Source organism: Chiloscyllium plagiosum, unplaced genomic scaffold, assembly GCF_037043375.1.
Source record: "Chiloscyllium plagiosum isolate Xiang-an unplaced genomic scaffold, Cpla_swu_hap1 HiC_scaffold_1, whole genome shotgun sequence".
In the NCBI taxonomy this organism is placed as follows: domain Eukaryota; kingdom Metazoa; phylum Chordata; class Chondrichthyes; order Orectolobiformes; family Hemiscylliidae; genus Chiloscyllium; species Chiloscyllium plagiosum.
In genome coordinates, this window is record NW_028270139.1 from 135,356,655 (window position 1) to 135,381,693 (window position 25,039).

General features: G+C 41.0%; 1 protein-coding gene across 4 annotated transcripts in view; it reads right to left on the minus strand.

The window, feature by feature from the left end:
• Nucleotides 1-25,039, minus strand: part of LOC122560590 (histone-lysine N-methyltransferase NSD2) — a 151,567-nt gene that overhangs the window by 50,610 nt on the left and 75,918 nt on the right. For all 4 annotated transcript variants that reach the window (XM_087990979.1, XM_043711508.2, XM_043711417.2 and 1 more), the window contains exons 6-12: nucleotides 22,280-22,436; nucleotides 20,152-20,229; nucleotides 10,947-11,068; nucleotides 8,160-8,262; nucleotides 6,710-6,834; nucleotides 3,477-3,614; nucleotides 1,763-1,886 (exon numbers count right to left, since the gene is read on the minus strand). In XM_087990979.1, coding sequence (XP_087847105.1) covers nucleotides 1,763-1,886; nucleotides 3,477-3,614; nucleotides 6,710-6,834; nucleotides 8,160-8,262; nucleotides 10,947-11,068; nucleotides 20,152-20,229; nucleotides 22,280-22,436 — 847 coding nt within the window. The remainder of the gene's footprint in view (nucleotides 1-1,762; nucleotides 1,887-3,476; nucleotides 3,615-6,709; nucleotides 6,835-8,159; nucleotides 8,263-10,946; nucleotides 11,069-20,151; nucleotides 20,230-22,279; nucleotides 22,437-25,039) is intronic.

A 25,039-nucleotide genomic window follows, 5' to 3' on the forward strand; every position in this document is an offset into this window, starting at 1 on the left:
TAGATTCACTACTCTCTGACTGAAGATGTTTCTCCTTATCTCTGTTCTAAAGCTGTGCTCTCAGGTCCTGGTCTCTCTTAACAATGGAAACATCTTTCCAACATCCACTCTGTCCAAACCATACAGTATTCCATATGTTTGAATTAGATCTCCACCCGCACCCCTACAGACACAGAAACTTTAAAAGCCTAGACTTGAAGAAAATCTGAAATAAAACAGCTTAAACAGTGGACAATAAAGAATCACAGCTAAAAACTTGAATCTTTTTGAATGTTCCACATGCAGGACACAAATGATTTGTTAAACATGTGAAAAATTCATTTGACCTTTACAAATATTACATTTACATATTTTGCGCTTGCTTGTCCTCATCTGGTGTTCCAAACACCAAACAAGTGAAAAATAAGTCAATGACTTAAAAATAGAATCACAGATTTATACAGCATGGAAACAGACCCTTTGATTTAACTTATCTATGCCAAGCAGATATCCCAATCTGTCCTTGTGCCATTTGCCAGCATTTGACACATATCCCTCCAAATCATTACTATTCATGTACCCATCCAGATGCCTTCTAAATGTTGTAATTATATCTTCCACCACTTCCTCTGGTAGCTCATTGCTTAGACGTACCACCCTCATGACAGAAAAGGCTACCCCTCAGGTCCTTTTTTAAACCTTTCCCCTCTCACCCCTCTATGCCCTGACTCCCCTACCCTGAGGAAAAGACCTTGACTATTCACCTAATCCAGTAGGGCCCCAGGGAGTGTTGCTGAACAGAGACACCTAGGGGTGCAGGTTCATAGTTCTTTGAAAATCGCGTCATAGATAGGGTTGTGAAGCTGTTAGCATGCTTGCCTTCGTTGGTCAGAACACTGATTTTGCAGTTGGTACATTATGGTGCAGGTGTATAGGACATTGGTGAAGCCACTTTTGGAATGCTGCATATAATTCTGGTTGCTCTGCTATAGAAAGAATGTTGTTAAACTTGAGAGGATGCAGAAAACAGTTACAAGGATGTTTTTGGGACTAGAGGGTTTCAGTTATATGGAGAGGCTGAATAGGCTCAAGCTTTATTTCCCCCCCAAGAGCTTTGGAGGCTGAGGAGTGACCTTACAGAAGTTTGTAAAATATATTCAAAGGTAGAGCAGGTGTAGAAAAAGATGTGGCATAACGGAAACAGAAACTTTTATTCACTAACTCAAGTATGAAGGTAAAAAAGCAAGACTGCAGTTAAATTTAATACAACAAATAATGCATGACAATGAAATAATGTTCAAACTCTGGAGTCATTTAATGGTAAAATACTACCTAGCTCGACAAATCATTCAACGGTCACCTCATCTTGTTACCTTATTTTGTTTGCTGTGATTACTGAACTATTTCCTTTCTAAAGTAAACAGATTGTGTTGAAATAAATATTATTTTGGCAAAGCAGATTTGGCAGTGAAGTGTGTATTACTGAAGAACGGAATTGAGGTGGCAATTATGCAGTAAGGAAACATTTTGAACAATCAATGCATGTCGAGAATTCAAACAAAGTGCATTTAGAAGACGGAAAAATACAACAGCTCAGGACTGTCAACCGGTTTACTAATTTTATTTTTAAGTAAAGCTAGTTGAATATTTTACAATGCGATTGCTTTAAATCTGAGGCACACTTCACAAGTTATTTGACTTGAAGTACATAGATTTAAGTTGAAAATCCAAACAGAATGGTGCTGTCAACTTCACAATTCACAGAAATAAAAATATATGTTACCTGATGTGCATTCTCTACACATAAATTTGCCTTGAGGTAACTTAGACAGCCCAAGACAAGCCAAGTGGAATGTCCCACAACACTGTCCTTCACAAAGGAGCAGTTCACCAGAGTTTTCACACATCTATAAACAGAAGAAAAGTCATGCATCAGTCTGTGGAAAAAAAGCAAACAGTCCAGAATCTTTTTTTTTTGGAAATACAAAGCCTTAAATTTCGCAAGTTAGTTTTGACTGAAGCGTGTATACTGTTCCTAAATTATTCAAATGTTGGCATAGAAAAGACATGAATGTCACTGAGAAATGAAAAGATCACTTTCTCACTATTGTATCTCAGCTGCAGAATCACTTAAGTTTTTTTAAAAATTAGATAGACCAAGAAGACAGTTGCTCACCTTTAGGTGCAGTATTCCTCATTCTTCAAATGAAGATTTGAAGTCCTCCACATACCTTGGGAGAGGTCAGCATATCAACAGGAAAATCACTAGGGACGCCTGTCCCTTTAAGAGACTCAGCCAGAACCACACCACCGCCCCCTTCCCGTGCCCTTATACAGTAACCCCACGTGGCAATCTTCAGTTCTTTTCAACAAGAGAAGACAAGGCAGAAGAGGATAAGCAAGGAGACCAACAAGGAATCCATTGCCCTCTCATTTTTCAAATAGCTAAGAAACTTATTGATGTTAATAAGTGATGATAATTTGATGTTAATTCACATAGTTGTTTTTACAATAATGTCCCACAAACATTAAATATGTGTCATACAAGCTGAACAAATTCAAACATCCAAAGCTAATGATGAGCCCCAAACTTGCCTAAACGATTATGCAAAAGTCTAAAAAATTTTCTATGTGGAGATTAATTTATATGAGCTGGTACATGAATTCAGTACACTCTAAAAGGGAAGTAAACCACTTTACATTACAGTTAATTACCCTCCACATACCATAGGTGATTCTCTTCAAAGATCCACTTCAGAAAAAGGAGGCACATTAAAATTCTTGACACGGGCAAGGTTAACCCCCAAACAAACAGAATAGTTCTGTCTTAAAGTGCAAATGACAAGTAACATTTGGAAAATATGCAATGATAACATGACGTGGATTCCTCGTGATATCATTCAGTGCAATGTGCATAAACCAGTCAATACAGCGGCTATTACTTGTGAGAGATGTTTCTTAACAATGAAGTCCAGAACTTTAGATAGTTTCTGCTCCATGGTTCAAATGACTTGGTTTACACTCTTCATTTGCAATTTTGTGTGGGAGAAAATGCACCTTTAAGCCATTAACAAGTAGTGCTGTGTTCAATCCACATTAATGTTATTAACTTGATAAGCCACCACCAACTATAGATGAACATAGAGAAAGTGTCAGGATTGACTTTAGCTCTGAAAGAACCACACTGTGAAGTATCTTCAAACTCCTCAGATATTAGATCATCACGTGAGTGAAGGTACCCATTTCACTATCTAAATATAAAAAAAATTAAAACGCACACAAATAGTGAGCCAGTTTCTTTATTCATAAGTCAAGCACATAAGAAAAATATCCAGCGATCAATAGTTTTTATCACAAGTCAGAAAGACAGATGGAATGCAGTCACATCTGCAGTACTCATGATTTTAGATTTTCTTTCTTGCTCATGAAATAAATTGATCACGTGACCGAACAGCTCTATTTCTTTGTACTGTATGCATACTTGAAGTTCGTCTCACCTGACAAACTCCTTCTTTCTTAGCTGTACCATTGCCTCCTCGCTCTCCTTGGGATTTTTTGGATGATACAGATGAAGCCTCTGTTGGAGTTTCATCTGCACTTTCATCTGCTGACTCCAGCTGTCCATCAAATGATGTCTGAACACGAGGAGTAAAACATAATTATATTTTAATTTAATTAACCATTATGATGTAGTTACTTAAAGTGAGATTCATCAACTACAATTACCGTTCATTACAAGGCTACAAGAACGATACCAGATGACCAGCTGAGCACTCATGCTATTTTTGGGGAATTTACACATCAGCAATTGCAATGCATTTTCAAAGTTTCAGTACACAAGCATGAAAGATTAAAAACTACTTAATTCAGCAGATAAATAGGCAGCACAAAAGAAAATAAGTGCTAACAACATAAAATACTGCTGACAAAGAATAAATGCAGTCCGCAACAGGATTGAGCTTGAAACTAGTGACTGAACACATTTTCCTCAACAGAAACCTGTAGCTTTTTCACAACATCTCGTTTTGGAAAGTTATTAACAATCTCCTAGCAGGTCAGCCATTTGAACATCTAGTCAGGTACAGTGTATGGGAACACAAATTGAGTTCTATGTGCAAATTAAGGCAGTCAGCTGTCCAAAGCAGGTCCTGGTGATTAGATAGCAAGTAAAATGAAACAACTGAAACATTTATGAAGCAAAGTAGCCAAGTTGTTAGAGGCTCAAGTACACTTGTGACATGGAATGGTCTTATGGGTCCCACATGAATTCCAAACCTTACAAAATCAAATTCTATTTTATTGCAAACATCCCTTCACGACTAAACTAGTGACAGAAGATATCAAAGCTGTTCAGCTAGTAATAATATTTTGCACTTGCAAAATAAGTATATTATTAATAATAATAGACTTTTAAATACTTGCAGCAATAAAACCATCTCAACTAAACAGACACTTTAAAGCAGAGCTTTGCGAAAAAAATGTACTTTCAAATATGCTATTTTAAATATGGACTAAAACAAGCAATGTAAAAGAAAATAAAATGGATTCAACTTAGCAACTAATAGGAATTTAATTATTTGTCAATTAAAAAATAAACTTTGGATAATGCATGGAAGCATTTACTACATTTCCCCATTTTTGGGATTTAAGTTTTGAATTTTTTTTTCCCTGAGTTGACATGTTATGCAAAAAGCAGTCATAATGAGGTCTGATAGTTTGTTACAGCAGAAAAAAAGAGAGCTGAACATATTTGCAGCAGTTCACGATCAAACGCAATAAATGTATATCTAGCCAGCAAAGCCCATATTCTTGGAATGAAATACCAATAACACATTTCTTCACCCTTCAGAATTGCCTTGAAGGTAAGAGATAGAGGTGGAGGGTTGCATTTTAGACTGGAGGCCTGTGACTAGTGGTATGCCACAAGGATCGGTGCTATGTCCACAGCTTTTTGTTATTTATATAAATGATTTGGAGGAGGCATAGTTAGTAAAGTTGCAGATAACACCAAAATTGGAAGTGCAGTGGACAGCGAAGAAGGTTACCTCGGATTACAACAGGAATCATATAGGCGAATGGGCTGAGGAGTGGCAGGTGGAGTTTAATTCAGATAAATGCAAAGTGCTGCATTTTGAAAAGGCAAATCAGAGCAGGATTTGTGCACTTATAAGGTCGTGGCGAGTGTTGCTGAACAAAGAGACCTTGGAGAGCAGATTCATAGTTCCTTGAAAGTGGAGTTGCAGGTAGATAGGATAGCGAATATGACGTTTGCTAATGCTTTCCTTTATTGGTCAGAGGATTTAGTACTGGAGTTGGGAGGTCATGTTGAGGCTGCGCAGGACATTGGTTAGGCCACTTTTAGAATATTGTGGTCTCCTTCCTATCGGAAACTCTGGTCTCCTTCCTATCGGAAACATGTTGAGAGACCTGAAAGGGTTCAGAAAGAAGTTACAAGGGTGTTGTCAGGCTTGGAGGATTTGAGCTATAGGGAGAGGCTGAATAGGCAAGGGCTGTATTCCCTGGAGCACTGGAAGCGGAGGGGTGACCTTATAGAGGTTATAAAATCATGAGGGACATGGATAGGGTAAATAGACAAGTTCATCACCCTGGGGTGGGGGGAGTCCAGAAGAAGAGGGCATAGGTTAGGGTGAGAGAGGAAGATATAAAAGAGACCTAACGGGCAACTTTTTTACGCAGAGGGTGGTGCTTGTATGGAATGAGCTGCCCGAGGAAGTGGTGGAAGCTGTTACAATTACAAGGCATCGGGTTGGGTTTGTGAATAGGAAGGGTTGAGAGGGATATGGGGCAAGTGCTAGCAAATGGGTACAGATTATATTAGGATATCTGGTCAGCATGTACGAGTTGGACCAAAGGGTCTGTTTCCATGCTGTACATCTCTGACTCTATTTACTTAAAGAGTTACTCCCCATGACCTTTAACACTTCTCACTTTTCATGCAACCATCTAATGTGGCATGAAGTTTATAGATCATTTACAGGTGGCCAGAACACCAAATACAAAATTTCAACTGGGGCCAACTACGTTCTTATATAAGTTAATAGCTTTAGCACTGCATCCTCCTACAAACTGAATCAAGCGCTGTATTCCATTTTTAATGGAAATGCAAAGTTCCTTTGCTTGCGCTTTCATGTATGAATTGCTTGAAGTTCATCAATAGCATCTGACATCTTGACACGTTCTTCCCCCTTTCACTCAAAAGGTGGTTTAAGCTTTCGTTAAAAAAAAAAGTAGTTTCAGAATAATCTGAACTTTAGTCACAATTTTGCCAAATATCTTCCTTTTACTTATTCCCCACAGGTCTTGATTCCCTTCCAGAAGCCTGAAATTTCTGCCAATTTGTCAATCCTGTTTTGCCTTTAAATGCCAACACAATTGTGAATGCAATAAATACAAAGGAAATAGAAGATCAGACGACAAAAGTAGTTTTGGGAAAATAAGAGACCGGAAAACTGCTAAAGCCTTTCATGATCTGCCTCATTAATAATAATAATATGTGGAACTGTACAGCGGCAATTCATTCGGCTAGTACCATATCAAAGCAAACTGATACTTCTCAGTAATTGAATAGAACCTTCACAAGGCCTGACTGCTGGTAAATACTGTACAGTCCTATCTCCACAGTTTCAATCCTTGTACCCTCAAATTCATTCTTCTTTGTTATGAATGCATTATGAAATCAGTTCAGTCACTGTGTCCCTTTTGAAATTACCTCATTTTCTGGAAATACAGTTAAAGGAGATGGATTCTTGCTGACAGCTGGTATCAGAGTTTCTGCTGTTGATGCTCTACTTCGCTTTTTCAGTGGTTTACATGCATCAGAGAGTTTGCTTATATCTGAAAAGGTGCATGAAAACAACATTTGATACAATGGCTTATTGAAAAAAAGAAAACATTTTGCAAGTGCAACTTCACATTTCAGAGTATCAATTGAAATGCATATTAAAATAGAATCATAGGGATGTACAACACAGAAACAGACCCTTCGATTCAACTCGTCCATGCCGACCAGATCTCCCAACCCAATCGCGTCTCACCTGCCAGCACCCATACTATATTCCTTTAAACCTTTCCTATTCATAAACCCATCAATATGCTTTTTAAATGTTGCAATTATTCTAGCGTCCACCACTTCCTCTGGCAGCCCATTCCACACACGCACCAATCTCTGCATGAAAAAGTTTCCTCCGAGGTGTCTTTTATATCTTTTCCCCCTCACGCTAAATCTATGCCCTTTAGTTCTGGAATCCTCCACCCCAGGGTAAAGACTTTGCCTATTTATCCTATCCATGCCCCATATAATTTAATAAACCTTCATAAAGGTCACCCCTTAGCCTCCGTCACTCCAAGGAAAACAGCCCTGACCTGTTCAGACTCGCCCTCTAGCTCAAATCCTCCAATTCTGGCAACATCCTTGCAAATCCTTTCTGAACCCTTTCAAGTTTCACGACATCCGTCCGAAAGGAAGGAGACCAGAATTGCACGCAATATTCCAACAGTGGCCTAACCAATGTCCTGTACAGCTGCATCATGACTTCCCAACTCCTGTACTCAATTTTCTAATTCTCTGACCAATAAAGGAAAGCATACCAAATGGCTTTCTCCACTTTCCTATCAACCTGTGACTCTATTTGCAAGGAGCTATGAACCTGCACTCCAAGGTCTCTTGGTTCAGCAACACTCCCTCGGACCTTACTATTAAGTGTATAAAGCCTGCAAGATTTGCTTTCCCAAAATGCAGCACCTCGCATTTATCTAAATTAAACTCCATCTGCCACTCCTCAGTCCACTGGCTCATCTGAACAAGACCTCGTTGTAATCTGAGGTAATCTTCTTCGCTATCCACTGCACCCCCAGTTTTGGTGTCATCTGCAGACTTGCTATCTATCCCTCTTATGTTCGCATTCAAATCATTTATATGAATGATAACAAGCAGTCGACGCAGCACCAATCCTTGTGACACACCACTGGTCACAGGCCTCCAATCTGAAAAACAACCCTCCTCTACCACCCTCTGTCTTCTACCTTTGAGCCAGTTCTGTATCCAAATGGCTAGTTCCCCCTATATTCCATGAGATTTAACCTTGCTAACCAGTCTCCCATGGAGAACCTTGTTGAACAAAAGAGTCCTAACAGAATTAAATTGAGAGTTAAATCGTTACCTGACTGGCTGTTTCGGGATGCATTAGTAACACAAGATGTTTCTCCAGTTTCAACACCATCACCTCCACATCCCTCTGCCTGGTCAGCATCGTTTAACTCATACTGTCCATAAAAGATAAAAACCACTTAAATATTTGTGCATCAAAGGAGAACATTTTAATACATATCTTGCCATCTGCTAATTCATTATCTGTGGATCTGCGTACTCATAGGGTTGGCCCTAAAGCCTACCATTTTGCTTTCTCATGGACTTGTCTGGTCTGATTAAGTAGTTGTTCATGTTATGTGGGAGCAGTGAGAAGACCATGTCCCTATTCCCCATGGATAATAAGAATATGGTGTACATGAGAAAAAAAGTGTTATCAAGTGCACAAGACCTACTACAATCTTTGAAAGCAGCAAGTTGAACGCAGAATATTCTGATATTAACATAAAAATTCTACTGCATAAATCATTCAGGTGGTCCATGTTAATATCGTTTCCAGCATTCAGATATAGATGCAAACGCGAGAACTGAGGAACTGGCTCTCAAACAAAATGATCTAGCAAGAGTTCCCCAGCCACTTCACTTCATTTCAGTTTACCAAAGCAAACAGCACAATTATTGAGCACTGGCATCCAAATTTAAAGACTTGAATGACCATTAAATCTGATTGACCTCTTTGCTTCCTATGAAAAGATACTCAAGATATTTTTGGCACGTCATTTTCTTGTTTGGCATGCTTGTGTTGGCTAACAATTCAGAGAAAGTATCATGCAAATTCAAGGAAAGGCAGAGTGTTCCCTTAGTTAGGTGGACCTCTGAAAAATGTGCCAGTAAAAGAAAAGGCCTTAACAGCACCAAAATTTGTAGAAACAAAAGTGATACAAAGTTAAAGGTAATTTTGGATCAACTATCTATACATGCTTCTTCGAAGTTACTCAGGAACAATACAAACAGTGATGGCAAAGGCATACATTTGAGAGGCTGCATTAAATGCTGTGAACTGGGATAAGGGAGGAAAAAATTAGCACTAATTTATAATTTAGAACGGAAATGCATTCAGAGCTTGTTTGTATTTTAGGAATCAACTTTAACAAAACAAAACCTGCCACAAGCATCAGTATTGCTGATGCAATAAAAGTCAGAAAATTGCAGAAAAATAAGCACAGCTTCCCCTCACATGACTGCATTCAATTTATTTTGATTTTCACAATCTACCTTGCTGATTTCTGAACACAAGGTTAGCAATAAATGGAAGCTTAGTTTTATGTTGTGGGGATAATTTTTGAGAAGTTGATTCACATAGGTGGACGACACCCAAAAAAAGAAACCAAGGTAGATCAGGCAGTACCAACTAAGCAACACTGAACTCTGGTTTGAAAAATCTAAAGGCTACAGAGAAGAGTGAAAGCTCCAGTTTTCGATTGCTGGGGTCAAACATCAATTACACATCGGAAATCAAGACAAACCTCGAATGAAAGAACAGCTTTTTGAATGTTACTGCAAGTTACACAAAATTTCAGTGAACACCCGCTCATGTTATTTCAGGAAAGAGGCTAAGGAAAAAAAAGTAATTCTCAACCAGTTTCATCAAAGTCAAGTTCTAATTTGTTCAGGAGTACAAGTTATGCAGGAAAACCTCTGACCTGAGAGCAATGTCTATGCTTTGCAGGTCTGGATCTTATGGAAGGCATGAGTTATTCAGAGAAAAGTAGTGTTCTAAATAAAAAACATGGTTCTTGGGAGTAATAATAGCATTTTGGTGGCTGATTAAGACAATAAAAAGAATTGGTAAAGTTGCTTCAGTTGTTAGCAAACATTTTCCAGTTGAATTTTGGGCTCAATGAAATGAAGTATGTGAGGAATGCAACACTTCAGCAAAAATACATGCACACAGGAGGGAATTTTAACCCTAAAACAGCAAGTAACTTATTATTTGACACTCCACCCACACCATTTGTCTGATCTTTTGATCTCTCTGCCCAAAAATTCTGTCTGTTTCCCTCTCACTTCACCTGATAAAGGGGCTACGCTCCAAAAGCTTGTGATTTCAAATAAACCTGTTGGACTATAAACTGGTGTCCCATGATTTCTGACTTTATCCTTCCCAGTCCAACACCAGCACTCCACGTCACAGATTTAATCAGACTGGAGTGATTATGATTTTATTACTCCAGTCACAGAGATCTACAGCAAGCAAACAGATCCTTTGGTCCAACTCATCCATGTTGACCAGACATCCCTCTAAACACTTCCTATTCATATACCCATCATGATGCCTTTTAAATGTTTCAATTGTACAACTTCCTCCTGGCAGCTCTTTCCATACAGGTATCACTCACAGCTCAAAAAGGTTGCCCCTTCGGTCTTTTTCAAATCTTTTGCCCTCACCCTAAACCCATGCCCTTAGTCTGTGCTGCTTTGAGTTTTGGAATCTATGAGCTTAGTTTCAATGTCTATCAATGTAATAATAAAGCTAATTCTATTTACCATGCAGAGCAAGAAAAAAAAGTGTTCAATTCACCATATTATACCCATATACCAGATTAACAAGGATTGGCTGTTGGGCTCTTCTGTTGCATTTTCCAAGAGAGATCCTTATTAATTACTTTTCAGACACCTTGCGATTTGCTTCAACTCAGCAGGTTGGCAAGTCTGATCTGAGCATGTCGAGCAACTAAACTAGCACAGCAACATCTGCATTACTCCAGATTTATTTATAATCCTTCACTTTCCTAAAATGGACTGAGCAAATGCACATTCTGCACAAGAAATTTTGCAGGTGAAGTGTAAACAACAGAACCTTGTCATCTATGTAGTAGTTTCGCTTCAATCTCTTGCTGGTGCCAATTCGGTCTGGAGAGTCCTCCCTGTAATCTATTATTTTCCTTGATAGTCTTCTTTGCCTCGTTGATTCTGAGCTAACTGTAAAGGAAACAAAGAACAGTTAACAATCACTTAGGTACCAACCTTATCCTAAGTGAAAGCGAAGGGTTCAATCACCAATTCACACTTCAGTATAACTTGTAGTATGACTTGCCAATGTCAGAGCTGCCATCTTTTTGGATAAGGTATTAAACTGGATGGCCTGTCCAATTATTCAGGCAAACTTAAAAATACTCCATGCTATTAATGAAACAGCAAAGTTCACTTGATGTCCTGATCATCATTTCTCCATCTTGTTAGACCATTTTAATGCTTTGCACTGGTAACTGTTTTAAAGTTCAAATCATCTTGCTGTTTGTGTCCCCTTGCCTCAACATAAATGAGTTGCTGCTTTATTTGTACAATTAAGTGCAATAATTGATTGTGCAGTACTTTGGGATGCACTGAGGAGGACGTAAACTATTTCCTCATGTGAAACAGATTTAATGAGCAAGCTACTGAAATAGGATGGCTAAGTATTTGATTTTGGGCATGATCCTAACTTGCCACACATCAATGACCTTTAAATGTAACAACTTCCAATTATAACAGATCTGCATTTTGACTCCCATGAATAGCAATCTGACTTCAGAGATCCAGTGGTATTTGTTATGGACTCGACCAAACCCTCTCAAAATATATTAAGATAGCCTAAACGCCAACTTTTTTTAATTTTTAAAGGAAAGTGTACGGCGTTTTGTTCCAGATGTAATTCAAAGATCACACTACCTGGCTTGAAACAAAACACACTTTTCTCTTATATTACAGTTAAAAGTAAAGAAAAAAATTGAAATAACTTAACCATATTGGAAAACTTAAATTAATAGATTATTTAATGACTAAAACATCAACAATTCCAAAATAGTAGCATCCCATTAACACACTCTCGGCAGAAACAAATAGAGTAAAACAGATGGTCTCACATGCAATGTTTCTCCAATACAGGAGGAAAGAACATCAAAAGAAAATTCTGTGGAGAGAGAGAACATAAGCATTTTGCAGGGAGACATGAAGGATAACTTTCAAACTCCATCAGCTATTGAAAGTTAAAATAAAAAAATCTGTGGGAGCTTGACCCCACTCCTTCATGCTAATTCTATTGTTCCAACTTCTTCAAAGAAAATCTCAAGCTGCTTAGTTGAGTGACTTGGAACAGACCACTCTTCATCGCTGTCTCAGTGTCTCCACATAAAGAAAACAAGACAAAATACACCTCTTAAAGCCGGTGTCGTCACACATTGCAGCCCCAATGTTCATGCAAAAAAACTAAGTGCAGTCCATCTGATCATCTTTTTAAAAAAAATAATTTCATAGGACTTTGACATTTTAACAATAGTGTGGCAAAGTTTTTTTGCATGTCTACCTTGTAAAGAGCATTCATGATGTCATATGCTTCAATCAAATCATCTGTCACTCATTCAAACTCAAATAGAAACAGGTTTAGGTAGTCCAACCCACTGTTATAAGACAAGCCAGGTACCAATCAAGTAAACTTCCTTGAATTTGAATTAGTTTTCCTGTCACATGTACTCTAATGAGTACAGTGAAAAGTTGATAAGTCACCACTTACAGCGCCATCTTGGGGATAAAGGGTCCTAGGTCTAGCTTCTTCAGTTACAAGATGAGTGACAATGTCACAATGTCACCAACACACAGTAGAGTACAGAGTACCCAGGCATAAGCCTTAGTTACAGAAGAGAGTTGAAGAAAATAGAAGTTACATTACAGCAGTACACTGTACCACAGGTCAGAAAAACAAGAAGCAAGTTAAAAAGAAAACCATCACAGTCTCTCTCCAAGGGCTCGCCACAGCAGCCCAGCCCAGAAGGCCTCCATGTGGTCTGACCGCTGGCTGCCACCACACTCCACGCTTGGCTGCTCATTGCTGGCATCCCTGCTCCAGGCGGCCGACCATGTGCTGGGGGCTGGAAACAGGTGTCAAAGGCAGAGGGAAGGGAGGAAAAGCAAGAGAAAACAAAACCAAAACGAACAGGCAAAGCAGAAAATCTCTGGCAGGAGTGTCCAACTCCACTAACATATGACTGCTTCTGAATCACCTTCAAAGCGGTTTACGTCTTTCTGCACATAAGGAAGTCAAAACTGCTGAAACGTTGTTTCACCAAAGTCCTATATTATAATATTTATTTATTTATAATATTTATAAATTATAAATTATAATATTTATACTTTTATGTTCAATTTCTAACAGCTTCCGAGATTACATGCTACATCTACAGACCAACTTTGTGACTCTCACACCAGAACACCGAAATTCCTGTGCACCTTAGAATTCTGCATTTGGTCTACATGCTTTCTCATTTTTCTTACCAAATTCAAGTTACATTTTCCCATATTACATTCCATCTGCCAGATTATTGCTAGTTCACTCAACCTATCTATATCTATCTGCTACTTCCTAATGTCTTCTTCACAATATACTATTTCACTTACCTTGATGTTGTCTACCAAGCCTTCACTCCCTCACCCAAATTGTAAAACAAAAAAAAAGGGCCTAACCACTGCGCGACTCCAATTGTTGTATCCTTCATGTTGAGCATAACCTCCATAGTATCATGTGGCACTATCATGTGCTAAATGGGACAGGCTTCAAACAGACCTACAAACATAATCAAGAATGAGCAGCCATGAAGCAATGTGGTTCATTAACAGTAGCAGAACTGTTCTCCATCACAGTCTGCAACCTCATGGCTTGGCAGATCCCCCAGTTGGGGGAGGTCGTGGCCTAGTGGTATTACTACTGTACTATTAATCCAGAGAACGAGATAAGGTTCTGCGAACCCAAGTTCAAATTCTTCTGTGGCTGATGGTGGAATTTGATTTTTTTTTAAATTCTAGAATTCAGAGTATGAATCCATTGTTGGAAAAAAAATCCATCTGGTTCACAAACATTCTTCACAGAAGCAAACAGCCATCCTTACCTGATCTGATCTGGATATAACTCCTCATGCCCAGAAGTGGGGATAGGGGGAGCTATAACCTTTCTTAAGTAATGGCACCAGCTGTGGCTATTAATGATAATATTTCAGCAAGGGGCCCTAGCTTCTCCATGTTCTGGGAAACACCTGAGCAGATGTGGGGGTAGACAGGGAGGGATAGCTGGAGAGTAGCAGAATGGTGAGGTGGTGATAGGTGAACCTGGTTGGTTAATGGGAGGGATGAATCTGCTTGGTAGCAGGAAAGAAGGCTCAGTAGGTGGAATGGAAAGGAGAAGGCATGGCTGGAAAGGGAGCCGGTGAATTGGTGGGTAAGTTATTTGAAACTGAAGTACTCAATGTAAATCCTCCAGACTGTCAGCTGCTCAGTTGGAAGAGAAAGTGTTGCTCCTCCAATTTGCTGTCTGATGCACCACGCTAATGGAGGAGGCTGAGGATTATGATGTCAAAGCAGAAGTGGGATTGAAGTGAGCGGTGACCCGGGAGGTCAGGCTGGCCATTTCAGGCCTGGTGAAGAAGCTTGGCCAAACAGTCACCTAGTCTACCATTGGGTCTCAATGATGTAGAGAACACCACAATCGGGAGCACCAGATGCAGGTGAACCTCTCACTTGGAAGGACTGTTTGGAGCCCTGGATGGAAGTGAGGGAAGTTGTATATGGGCAGGTGTTGTACTTGATTTGCGTTCTGCCAGAGCCACTCAGCTCTTGGCCTCATTACAGCCTTGGTTCAAACATAAACAAAAGAGCTGAATTCCAGAGGTAGGCTGAGAGTAACAGTCCTTGACATTAAGGTTGTATTCAACCAAGTGTGGCATTAAGAAGCCCTGGAAAAACTGAAATCAATGGGTATTGGAGGCAAACTCTCCGATGGTTGGAATCACACCTGACACAGGGAAAGATGGTCGTGGTTGTTGGAGGTCAGTTATTTCACCTCCAGGACATGTCTGCAGGAGTTCCTCAGGACAGTGTCCTAGGCTCAACCATCTTCTGCGAATTCAACGACGTTCCCATCAAAAGGCCAGAAGTGGGGATGTTTGCCAATGATTGCACAACATTCAGTACCATTTGGTGAGTCCTCAGATACTGAAGCAGTCCATATTCAAATGCAACAAGATCTGGACAATACCCAGGCTTGGGGTAACACTTGCACCAACCAATACCAGGCTATGAACACCACCAATATAAGACAACCTAACCACCACCTTTTAACATTTGATGGTGTTACTCTCACTGAATTCTCCACAAAAAAAAACACATTCTGGAGATGATAGTTGACTAGAAACTCAACTGGACTCATCACGTAAACACAGTGGTTCCAAGAGCAGGTCTGAGGCTAGGAATACTGTGATGAGTAACTCACCCCTGACTCCACAGATCTGATGCATCTACAAGGCACACGTCAGGATTGTGATGGTATACTTGCCACCCGACTAGAAGTGCAGCTCCAACAACACTCAAGAAGCAGGACAAAGCACCCCACTTTATTGGTGCTACACACACAAGCATCCACTCCCTCCACCACTGATGCTCAGTAGCAGCAGTGTGTCTTGTGTACTGCCTACAAGATGCACTGCACAAATTCCCCAAAGATCCTCAGACAATACCTTCCAAACCCACAACCATTCCAACCTGGAAGGACAAGAGCAGCAGATATACCACCTTCAACTTCCCCTCCATCATCACTCATCATCCTGACTTGGAAATATATCACCGTTCCTTCACTGTCACTGGGTTAAATTCATGGAATTCCCTCCCTAATGGCATTGTGGGTCAACCCGCAGGAGGTGGACTGCCATCTTCCCAAAGGCAACTAGGGATAGGTAATAAATGCTGGCCAGCCAGTGACACCCACATCCCACAAAACGATAAGACAAAATCCTGCCATACATAGAACCATTTACCAATTCTTTGTTTCCTGCCAGTCAGCCAATTATTTATCCATACGAATACATTATACCCTACACATGGCTCTTATTGTCCTTTGATATGGTACCTTCTCAAATGACTTCTGAATATGCAAGTGCAATATGGCTACAGGCTCCTCTATCCTCAACGCACATTAATCCTTCAAAAGTTAATCGTGGTTAACATGATTTCCATTTGCAAAATCATACGGACTCTTCCCGATTACGTTGAGTTTTTCTAAGTATGCATTTAACATATATTTAAACAATGAACTTGAACATCTTCACCATAACAAATGCAAACCTAATTGGCCGATAGTTTCCTACCTCCCTTCTTTAAAAGGGGAAAACCTGAAAATACCAGCAAAAGCAAAACTGTGAACTAATCTATATTTACATGCAATGGGTCACTTTTTGGAAATTATTCTTTCCTGGGAGCTATCGTCCCAAACCAGGAACATTGAGCTCAACTTAGGATACATTGGCTGGTACCATAGTTTCTTTGTCCAATTCTTTTCCTGCAAATGTTATGGTTCCTCCGTCAATTTGTGGCCTCTGGCATGGACTTCCAGCCCTGGCGCAGCTGCCTCCTCTCATCACAGACTCCTGGTGATGTGACCTCCCGACCTGACGCAGCAGCCTCGCAGCATGGCTTGTCAGCACCCCCCCAAATGGCCTGCTACAGTGACCTCCTGGCATGACGTCCATGGCCCAGTATAGTGGTCTGAAGCCCCATTATGCTCAAGGTAAAGCCCAGAATGTTCTGGAGCCAGAGTCCAGTGTGGACTGGAAACTAGTTGCCAGCTTGGCCTATTGTTCTCAAAGTTTATTTTTGCGATGCTGGACATTTTATTTCTCCATTGTTTAAAATTTGTAACTAAACAAGCTGTACCTAGGTACATTTGTAACTAAGTTGGGCTGTAACAGGCAATGTATAAACTTTTTACTGTACTCATTGAGTATATGACAACAAAAGCTAATTCTGATTCTCTGAAGTGACTATTATTCAAGTTAAGAGCAATTTGTCCCAGAGCAAATATAGGAAGGAAAGCAGTTGTGTGTGCAACTGCAAACCAGGATGAGAGAGAGAGAAGGCAAGAGAATAAAAGGCTTCATGCACTGAAACATTCATCTCCAAAAGAAACTCAAGTGGACTCAGCACATGAACAGAATGGCTCCAACAGCAGGTCAGAGGCTAGGAATACTACGGCGAGTAAATACATCTCTTGACTTCCCAAAGCCTGTCCACCATCTACACGGCACAAGTCAGGAGTGTGATGAAATACTATCCACTTGCTTGGATGGGTGTGGCTCCAACAACACTCAAAAAGCTCAATACCATCCAAGACAAAGCAGCCTGCCTAGCAATACATTCACTCCCTCCACCACTGACACTCGGTAATAGCAGTATGTACTTACAATATGCACTGCAGAAATTCACCAAAGATCCTTCGACAGCATGTTCCAAACTTACAATCACTTCCATCTAGAATGACAAGGGCAGCAGATACAAGGGAACACAACCACCTGCAAGTTTTCCTCCAAGCCACTCATCATCCTACTCTGGAAGTATACTGCTGTTCCTTCACCATCGCTGCGTCAAAATCCTGGAATGCTATCCCTCAGGGCATGGTGGGTCAACCTGCAGCACACAGACTGCAGCAATCCAAGGCGGCAGCTCACCACCACCTTTTCAAGGATAATTAGGAATGGGCAATAAATGTTGGCCAGCCAGCGATGTCCACACCCCACAAGTGAAAAACAAAATATAGGAGAGCAGACCAAGTCAGATGATATCACTTACCTGTTCTTGACTGGTTTTGAGCAATTGAATCAAATTGTTTGTGACTTGTTCACATTAAGGCAAGTGAATGCTTATTTGTTTTCTAGTGGAGTCACTAGTTTTTAGAGGTCTCAATTTTACTTTGAAAAGCTCAGTTGTGAATTAGACTATTCAGAGTAAAATAGAATATCACAACACATCAGTGCTTAAGAGGAAAAGTTGTTAAAAAAAAAAGGTACCCAGAAACTAGCATTTCATTGTAATTGAGCTTCGTCGAAGAAAAGTAAGATTTGATGAATGCAATTGCCTTCTATACATCAGTGATACAAATAGTAGAGAGGAATCTAATGTATTCTTGTTCTGCAAAACATTACTAACCCTTAGTGGTTTGGCATGAGTTTCAGGGTCATCAGGTTAGCCATATTGATGGAAATGGGCAGTCACTGTGATTCTTGTGCAGTCTTGTGATAAAAGCTGTCTCGAGATGGGCACTCAGTGACAGACCAGGATACAATCCTGAGGGCAGGCTTACAGACCTTAACTGTCTGCTAATGATAAGTTTCGCAGGGAAAACACAACTATTAGCGTGGCATGTAGAGGGATTTTCCATCTGCCACATTCCTCACCCCCTCTCACCAAAGCTCCTGCAACTCCCTTCTCTTCCTCAACTCCAATGGTGAGCTGACATTTTAACGGAAGTGGCCCCTCAGTTAATTATCAATCATTCCAGTCAGGGTGCAAGTGCACTTATCACTCTTAATTGAATAAAGAGCCTATCTCCACGACAATGAAGAGGATGCCACAATGAAAATTCAGATGAGTAATTCTTCACCGTAAGGCGTTCGACAAGGTTCCCCATGGGAGACTGATTAGCAAGGTTAGATCTCATGGAATACAGGGAGAACTAGCCATTTGGGTACAGAACTGGCTCAAAGGTAGAAGACAGAGGGTGGTAGTGGAGGGTTGTTTTTCAGACTGGAGGCCTGTGACCAGTGGAGTGCCACAAGGATCAGTGCTGGGCCCTCTACTTTTTGTCATTTACATAAATGATTTGGATGCGAGCATAAGAGGTACAGTTAGTAAGTTTGCAGATGACACCAAAATTGGAGGTGTAGTGGACAGCGAAGAGGGTTACCTCAGATTATAATAGGATCTGGACCAGATGGGCCAATGGGCTGAGAAGTGGCAGATGGAGTTTAATTCAGATAAATGTGAGGTGCTGCATTTTGGGAAAGCAAACCTTAGCAGGACTTACACACTTAATGGTAAGGTCCTAGGGAGTGTTGCTGAACAAAGAGACCTTGGAGTGCAGGTTCATAGCTCCTTGAAAGTGGAGTCGCAGGGAGATAGGATAGTGAAGAAAGCGTTTGGTATGCTTTCCTTTATTGGTCAGAGTATTGAGTACAGGAGTTGAGAGGTCATGTTGCGGCTGTACAGGACATTGGTTAGGCCACTGTTGGAATATTGCATGCAATTCTGGTCTCCTTCCTATTGGAAAGATGTTGTGAAATTTGAAAGGGTTCAGAAAAGATTTACAAGGATGTTGCCAGGGTTGGAGGATCTGAGCTACAGGAAGGTGTTGAACAGGTTGGGGCTGTTTTCCCTGGAGCATCAGAGGCTGAGGGGTGACCTTATAGAGGTTTACAAAATTATGAGGGGCATGGATAGGATAACTAGACAAAGTCTTTTCCCTGGGGTCGGGGAGTCCAGAACTAGAGGGCATAGGTTCAGGGTGAGAGGGGAAAGATATAAAAGAGACCTAAGGGGCAACTTTTTCATGCAGAGGGTGGTGCGTGTATGGAATGAGCTGCCAGAGGATGAGATGGAGGCTGGTACAATTGCAACATTTAAGAGGCATTTGGATGGGTATATGAATAGGAAGGGTTTGGAGGGATTTGGGCCGGGTACTGGCAGGTGGGGCTAGATTCGGTTGGGATATCTGGTCGGCATGGACGGGTTGGACCGAAGGGTCTGTTTCCATGCTGTGCATCTCTATGACTCTATGACCTGAGGTCAGATCGAAGGAATGGAAATAAATGGAACTCCATTTCCTGTTTGAAAGCAAAAACTCAGCTCCCCAAATTACTTTCAAAGCAGTACCTTTGAAGTTTGCTTTTAAATTGGAGTTTGGGCTTCAGATTGATAGTATTCCTTACATGTACTTCATTCCCTCTCTATGTGATAAACAGTTAAACATACTGCTAATTGGTTCTCAAGCCCTATATCACTCTGAAGTACAAAAAAAATTAAAGAGTCATGTGGTCCTGAATCATGCTCTCCCCATCTGACAGCATTCCCATAATTGAACCAGTAACTAATATTTCATTATGCAGAAAGTTCAGAAAGAAGTGAAAGCGCAACATCAACTTTAAAACATGCAACAAAGTTAATAAAACCACATGCAAATCAAATAACTGTAGCAAGGGTTTCCTTTGACCTACCACTAGATCTAGTTGTTCTTTTTGGAGAATCTTGTAGAACTTTGCGTCTGGTTGGCCCAGGAGAACTAGTTGAAAAACCTATTGGAATAGTATGAGAAAAGAGAAATATCCTGAACTAAACACAAACATTCTGAATTCATACACTGCGCTATACGAGGTCTGGTTAGTGTGCAGATGACACCAAAATTGGAGGTGCAGTGGACAGTGAAGGCTACCTCAGATTACAACGAGATCTTGATCAGATGGGCCAATGGGCTGATGAGTGGCAGATGGAATTTAGACAAATGTGAGGTGCTGCATTTTGGAAAAGCAAATCAGAGCAGGACTTATATACTTAATGCTACGTTCCGAGGGAGTGCTGCTTAACAAAGAGACCTTGGAGTGCAAGTTCATAGTTCCTCGAAAGTAGAGTCGCAGGTACAAAGCAAAGTGAAGGCAGCATTTGGTATGCTTTCCTTTATTAGCATTGAGTCTTAGCGTTGTAAGGCCATGTTGCAGCTGTACAGGACATCGGTTAGGCCACTTTTGGAATATTACGTGCGATTCTGGTCTCCTTCCTACTGAAGGGAAGTTGTGAAACCTGAAAGGGTTCGGAAAAGAGTTACAAGGATGTTGCCAGGGTTGGAGGATTTGAGCTTTAGGAAGAGGTTAAACAGGCTGGGGCTGTTTTCCCTAGTGCGTCGGAGGCTGAGGGGTGACCTTATAGAGGTTTATATAATCATGAGGGGCATGGATAGGATAAATAAACAAGGTCTTTTCCATGGGGTGTGGAAGTCCAGAACTAGAAGGCATAAGTTTAGGGTGAGGGGGAAAAGATATTAAAAGGGATCGAAGGGCAACTTTTTCACACAGATGGTGGCGCATGTATGGAATAAGCTGTCAGATGAAGTGGTGGAGGCTGGTACAATGACAGCATTTAAAAATGTATTTGAATGGGTTCATGAATAGGAAGAGTTTAGAGGAATATGTGCCAAATGCTGGCAAATGGAACTAGATTAGGTTGGGACATCTGGTCGACAGGGATGAGTTGGACCAAAGGTCTGTTTCTGTGCTGTACATCTCTCTGACTCTCATTCCCTGCCATGATTAACTCCCAATCACTTTATGCTGTGCAAAAAAAGCTGAGACAACAAAAAAAACATTAGTTATCAGTAGGGTGCAGACAGAATAACTCAACTTTCGTATGATATGTGTGAAAGTAAATTTCATCCTTAATCTGAAATGTCACACAAATCTTGACAGAATAGTCATGAATCAGTCAAGTGAAATTGTGGAGTCCCACGTGCCTGGAATCTAGGGCGTGGAGATTAGACTATGAAACAAAACAGTTCTCAAGCACTTTCTTTCAGGCAGCTAGGACACCCCTTTGAATAGCTAAAGGCCCTGTTGAGATGATCCAGAACCCTGACCTTGAGGTTGCGGTCAAGCTACATTTGGGCTTAGCTACTGTAGAGGAGATTATGCACTGTTTACACACAAAACCCTTGCAACTGTCTAACTGATCAACAGTTGCTCAGATATAGCAAAGCAGTCAAGACTTGCTTTTACAAATGAGAGCCGCAGCGTGCTGCTGAGGCTGGGTTGCTAAGTACATTCAAGGTGGACATAGATTTTAATCAGTAAGGGAATCAAATATTATAGGAAAAAAGGTAGGCAAGTGCAGTTCAGTATTATCAGATCAGCCACGATCTGAGTGGCAGAATAGATTTTGCAAACTTTTCTTAAAAAAAGGAACATTCAATAGGATCATGGCTGATATAACACTCCTCGCGTTAACTTTCCTGCCCTTTCCCCTTGTCGATACTTGGCCAGTTGACACGTGGTGGATGGTGGATGGAAATGTGCTGAAGTTGCATCAGGCCATGGGATGTGTTTGCAGTGAAGTCTGGATTAATGCATTATACTTTACTCTTTTATTTTGATTATTGGCCACATTGCAGAAACCCTGAGACAGGCTTCCTGCTCAGTTCACCTCAGCAACTCGGAGCCAGCTCAGCTCTTCCAAAGTCACCTGGACAACTCCCAAACCAATTGTTACCCCTAAAACCCAACACCTTATATTTGAAGCAGTGGCCATCTCTTGCAAAAAGAAATGTCAGAAAGAGTTCAACTGATAGTTTACACTTACCTGAACCCAAAACAGGAGATTTATGCTCAGTTACAGGGGTGACTAGAGAGAACTTCGTATTGTAACGTGCTCTCTGTTTATCACTAAGCATAGCCCATTGAGACTCCAGCAACTCTTCAATCTCCTCAGCAGAAGCATCTGGATGCTCCTCAGCCAGCTGCAAACACAAAAGCATTTCAGAATATTTTATTCTTCCTTGTACACAAAACAACCAATGCAAAGACACCAGAATTTCAATATATCACCATGTTAGCGAGTTTTGAGAAGATTAGTGGGCGGCACGGTGGCTAGCACTGCTGCCTCGCAGCGCCAGAGACCCGGGTTCAATTCCCGACTCAGGCGACTGACTGTGTGGAGTTTGCACATTCTCCCCGTGTCTGCGTGAGTTTCCTCCGGGTGCTCCGGTTTCCTCCCACAGTCCAAAGATGTGCAGGGTCAGGTGAATTGGCCATACTAAATTGCCCGTAGTGTTAGGTAATGGGTAAATGTAGGGGTATGGGTGGGTTTCGCTTCGGCCGGTCGGTGTGGACTTGTTGGGCCGAAGGGCCTGTTTCCACACTGTAATCTAATCTAATATGTAGCTCAGGTTGAGGTTCTCGATATAGGTTTGCTCGCTGAGCTGGAAGATTAATTTTCAGACATTTCGTCACCATACTTGTTAACATCTTCAGCGAGCCTCCGGATGAAGCACTACTGGTGTTTCCTGCTGATATGTTCGGGTTTCCTTGGGTTGGTGATGTCATTTCCTGTCCTTTTTCTCAGGGGGTGGTAGATAGGGTCTAACTTGATGTGTTTGTTGATAGAATTCCGGTTGGAATGCCATGCTTCTAGGAATTTGCATGCATGTCTGTATGGCTTGTTCTAGGATGGATGTGTTGTCCCAGTCGAAGTAGTGTCTTTTCTTATCTGTATGTGAGGATACTAATGGGAGGGGGTCATGTCGTTTTGTGGCTAGTTGATGCTCATGTATCCTGGTGGCTAGTTTTTACAGATTACATTACAGTGTGGAAACAGGCCCTTCAGCCCAACAAGTCCACACCGACCCGGCGAAGCACAACCCACCCATACCCCGACATTTACCCCTTACCTAACACTACGGGCAATTTAGCATGGCCAATTCACCTGACCTGCACATCTTTGGACTGTGGGAGGAAACCGGAGCAAACCCACGCAGACACGGGGAGAACGTGCAGACTCCACACAGTGGACTCCACACAATTGAACCCGGGTCTCTGGCGCTGTGAGGCATCAGTGCTAACCACTGTGCCACCGTGCCGCCCACAAATCTGCCTGTTTGTCCAATGTATTGTTTTTTGCAGTTCTTGCATGGTATTTTGTAAATTACATTAGTTTTGCTTGTTGTCTGTACAGGGTCTTTCAAGTTCATTAACAGCAGCTAATGAACTTGAAAGGCCCAATACAGCCAACAAGCAAAACTAATGTAATTTACAAAATACTGTACAAGAACAGTAACAAAAGACCTGTAACTGCATGAGAATTCCTAGAAGCATGGCACTCCAACCAGAACTCGAACAAACACACTGACTTGCATCTCATTTACCACCCCCTGAGAGAAAGAACATCGCCACAGGAAATGACATCGCCAATGCAAGGAAACCCAAATATATAAATAGAAAGCAGGAAACACCAGCAGTGCTTCGTCCAGAGGCTCACTGAAGATGTTACCTAGTATAGTGACGAAATGCCTGAAAATGAACCTTCCAGCTCAGTGAGCAAACCTATATCCATATCACTATGTGCTGCACAGCAACTGCATTTCTCAACATAAATTAACAGCCTTGATCATACAATCAGAAGGGAAGGTAAAATGATCAGGCAGCATCATTCAGAGCCATGAACCAAGCTGTCAGCTAATGAATAGCACCACACCCCAATAGTACCGATACATGAACAAAGTATACAGAACATGAACCAATTTACTCAAACCAGAAATTCCTAGTGTACAGTCTCCAAACAAAAAGCAGAGTGAATTCAGATAGAAAGAAATAGTTGACTGAGCACAAAGTTTAGTGCAAAATTCAGGTGTAGGAGCATTGTACAAGAACAGCATCAGGTTTATCTGTGATGCTGGCCATGGTGAATCACTGTCGAGAAGAGTGCCCAAGACATAGTCACACTAGTGGTAGTACCTAAATTTCCCAACGTGGCTTGATGAGTCGATAACTGAAGAATTGAGAAAAGAACGCGATTCTGAGTGCTTGAGCAGACATCATAAAAGGCAAAAGTGAGGACTGCAGATGCTGGAAATGAGAGTGGTGCTGGAAAGGCACAGTAGGTCAGGTAGCATCCGAGGAGCAGAAAAATCGACGTTTCATCAGGAATGATCTCCCGCCTGAAACTTCAATTTTCCTGCTCCTCGGATGCTGCCTGACCTGCTGTGCATTTCCAGCACCACTCTAATCTTGACAGACATCATAAAAGCAAACTAAAACTGTAATTTCTTTGCAGCCATATTTAGTTAACATTACAACAGAGTGGCATGCATTAACATAGGGGAGATGAGGCTAAAAGTATGAATAAACACTTTATTCATTAAGAAATAGAATTAAGGACTCATCTTCAGAAAAGGGGGAATCTTGGAGCTTAGTGCTTAAGTAGAGGGCATATCAGCTCACATTTTGTCTTTCAGCAAACATTTAGACATTTTAGATTTAAAACGGAGGGTCAGATTTTAACTCTTTTTAAACTAATTAATTTACACAAACTGGACATCACATCTTTGGGAATTAAAAACTCATT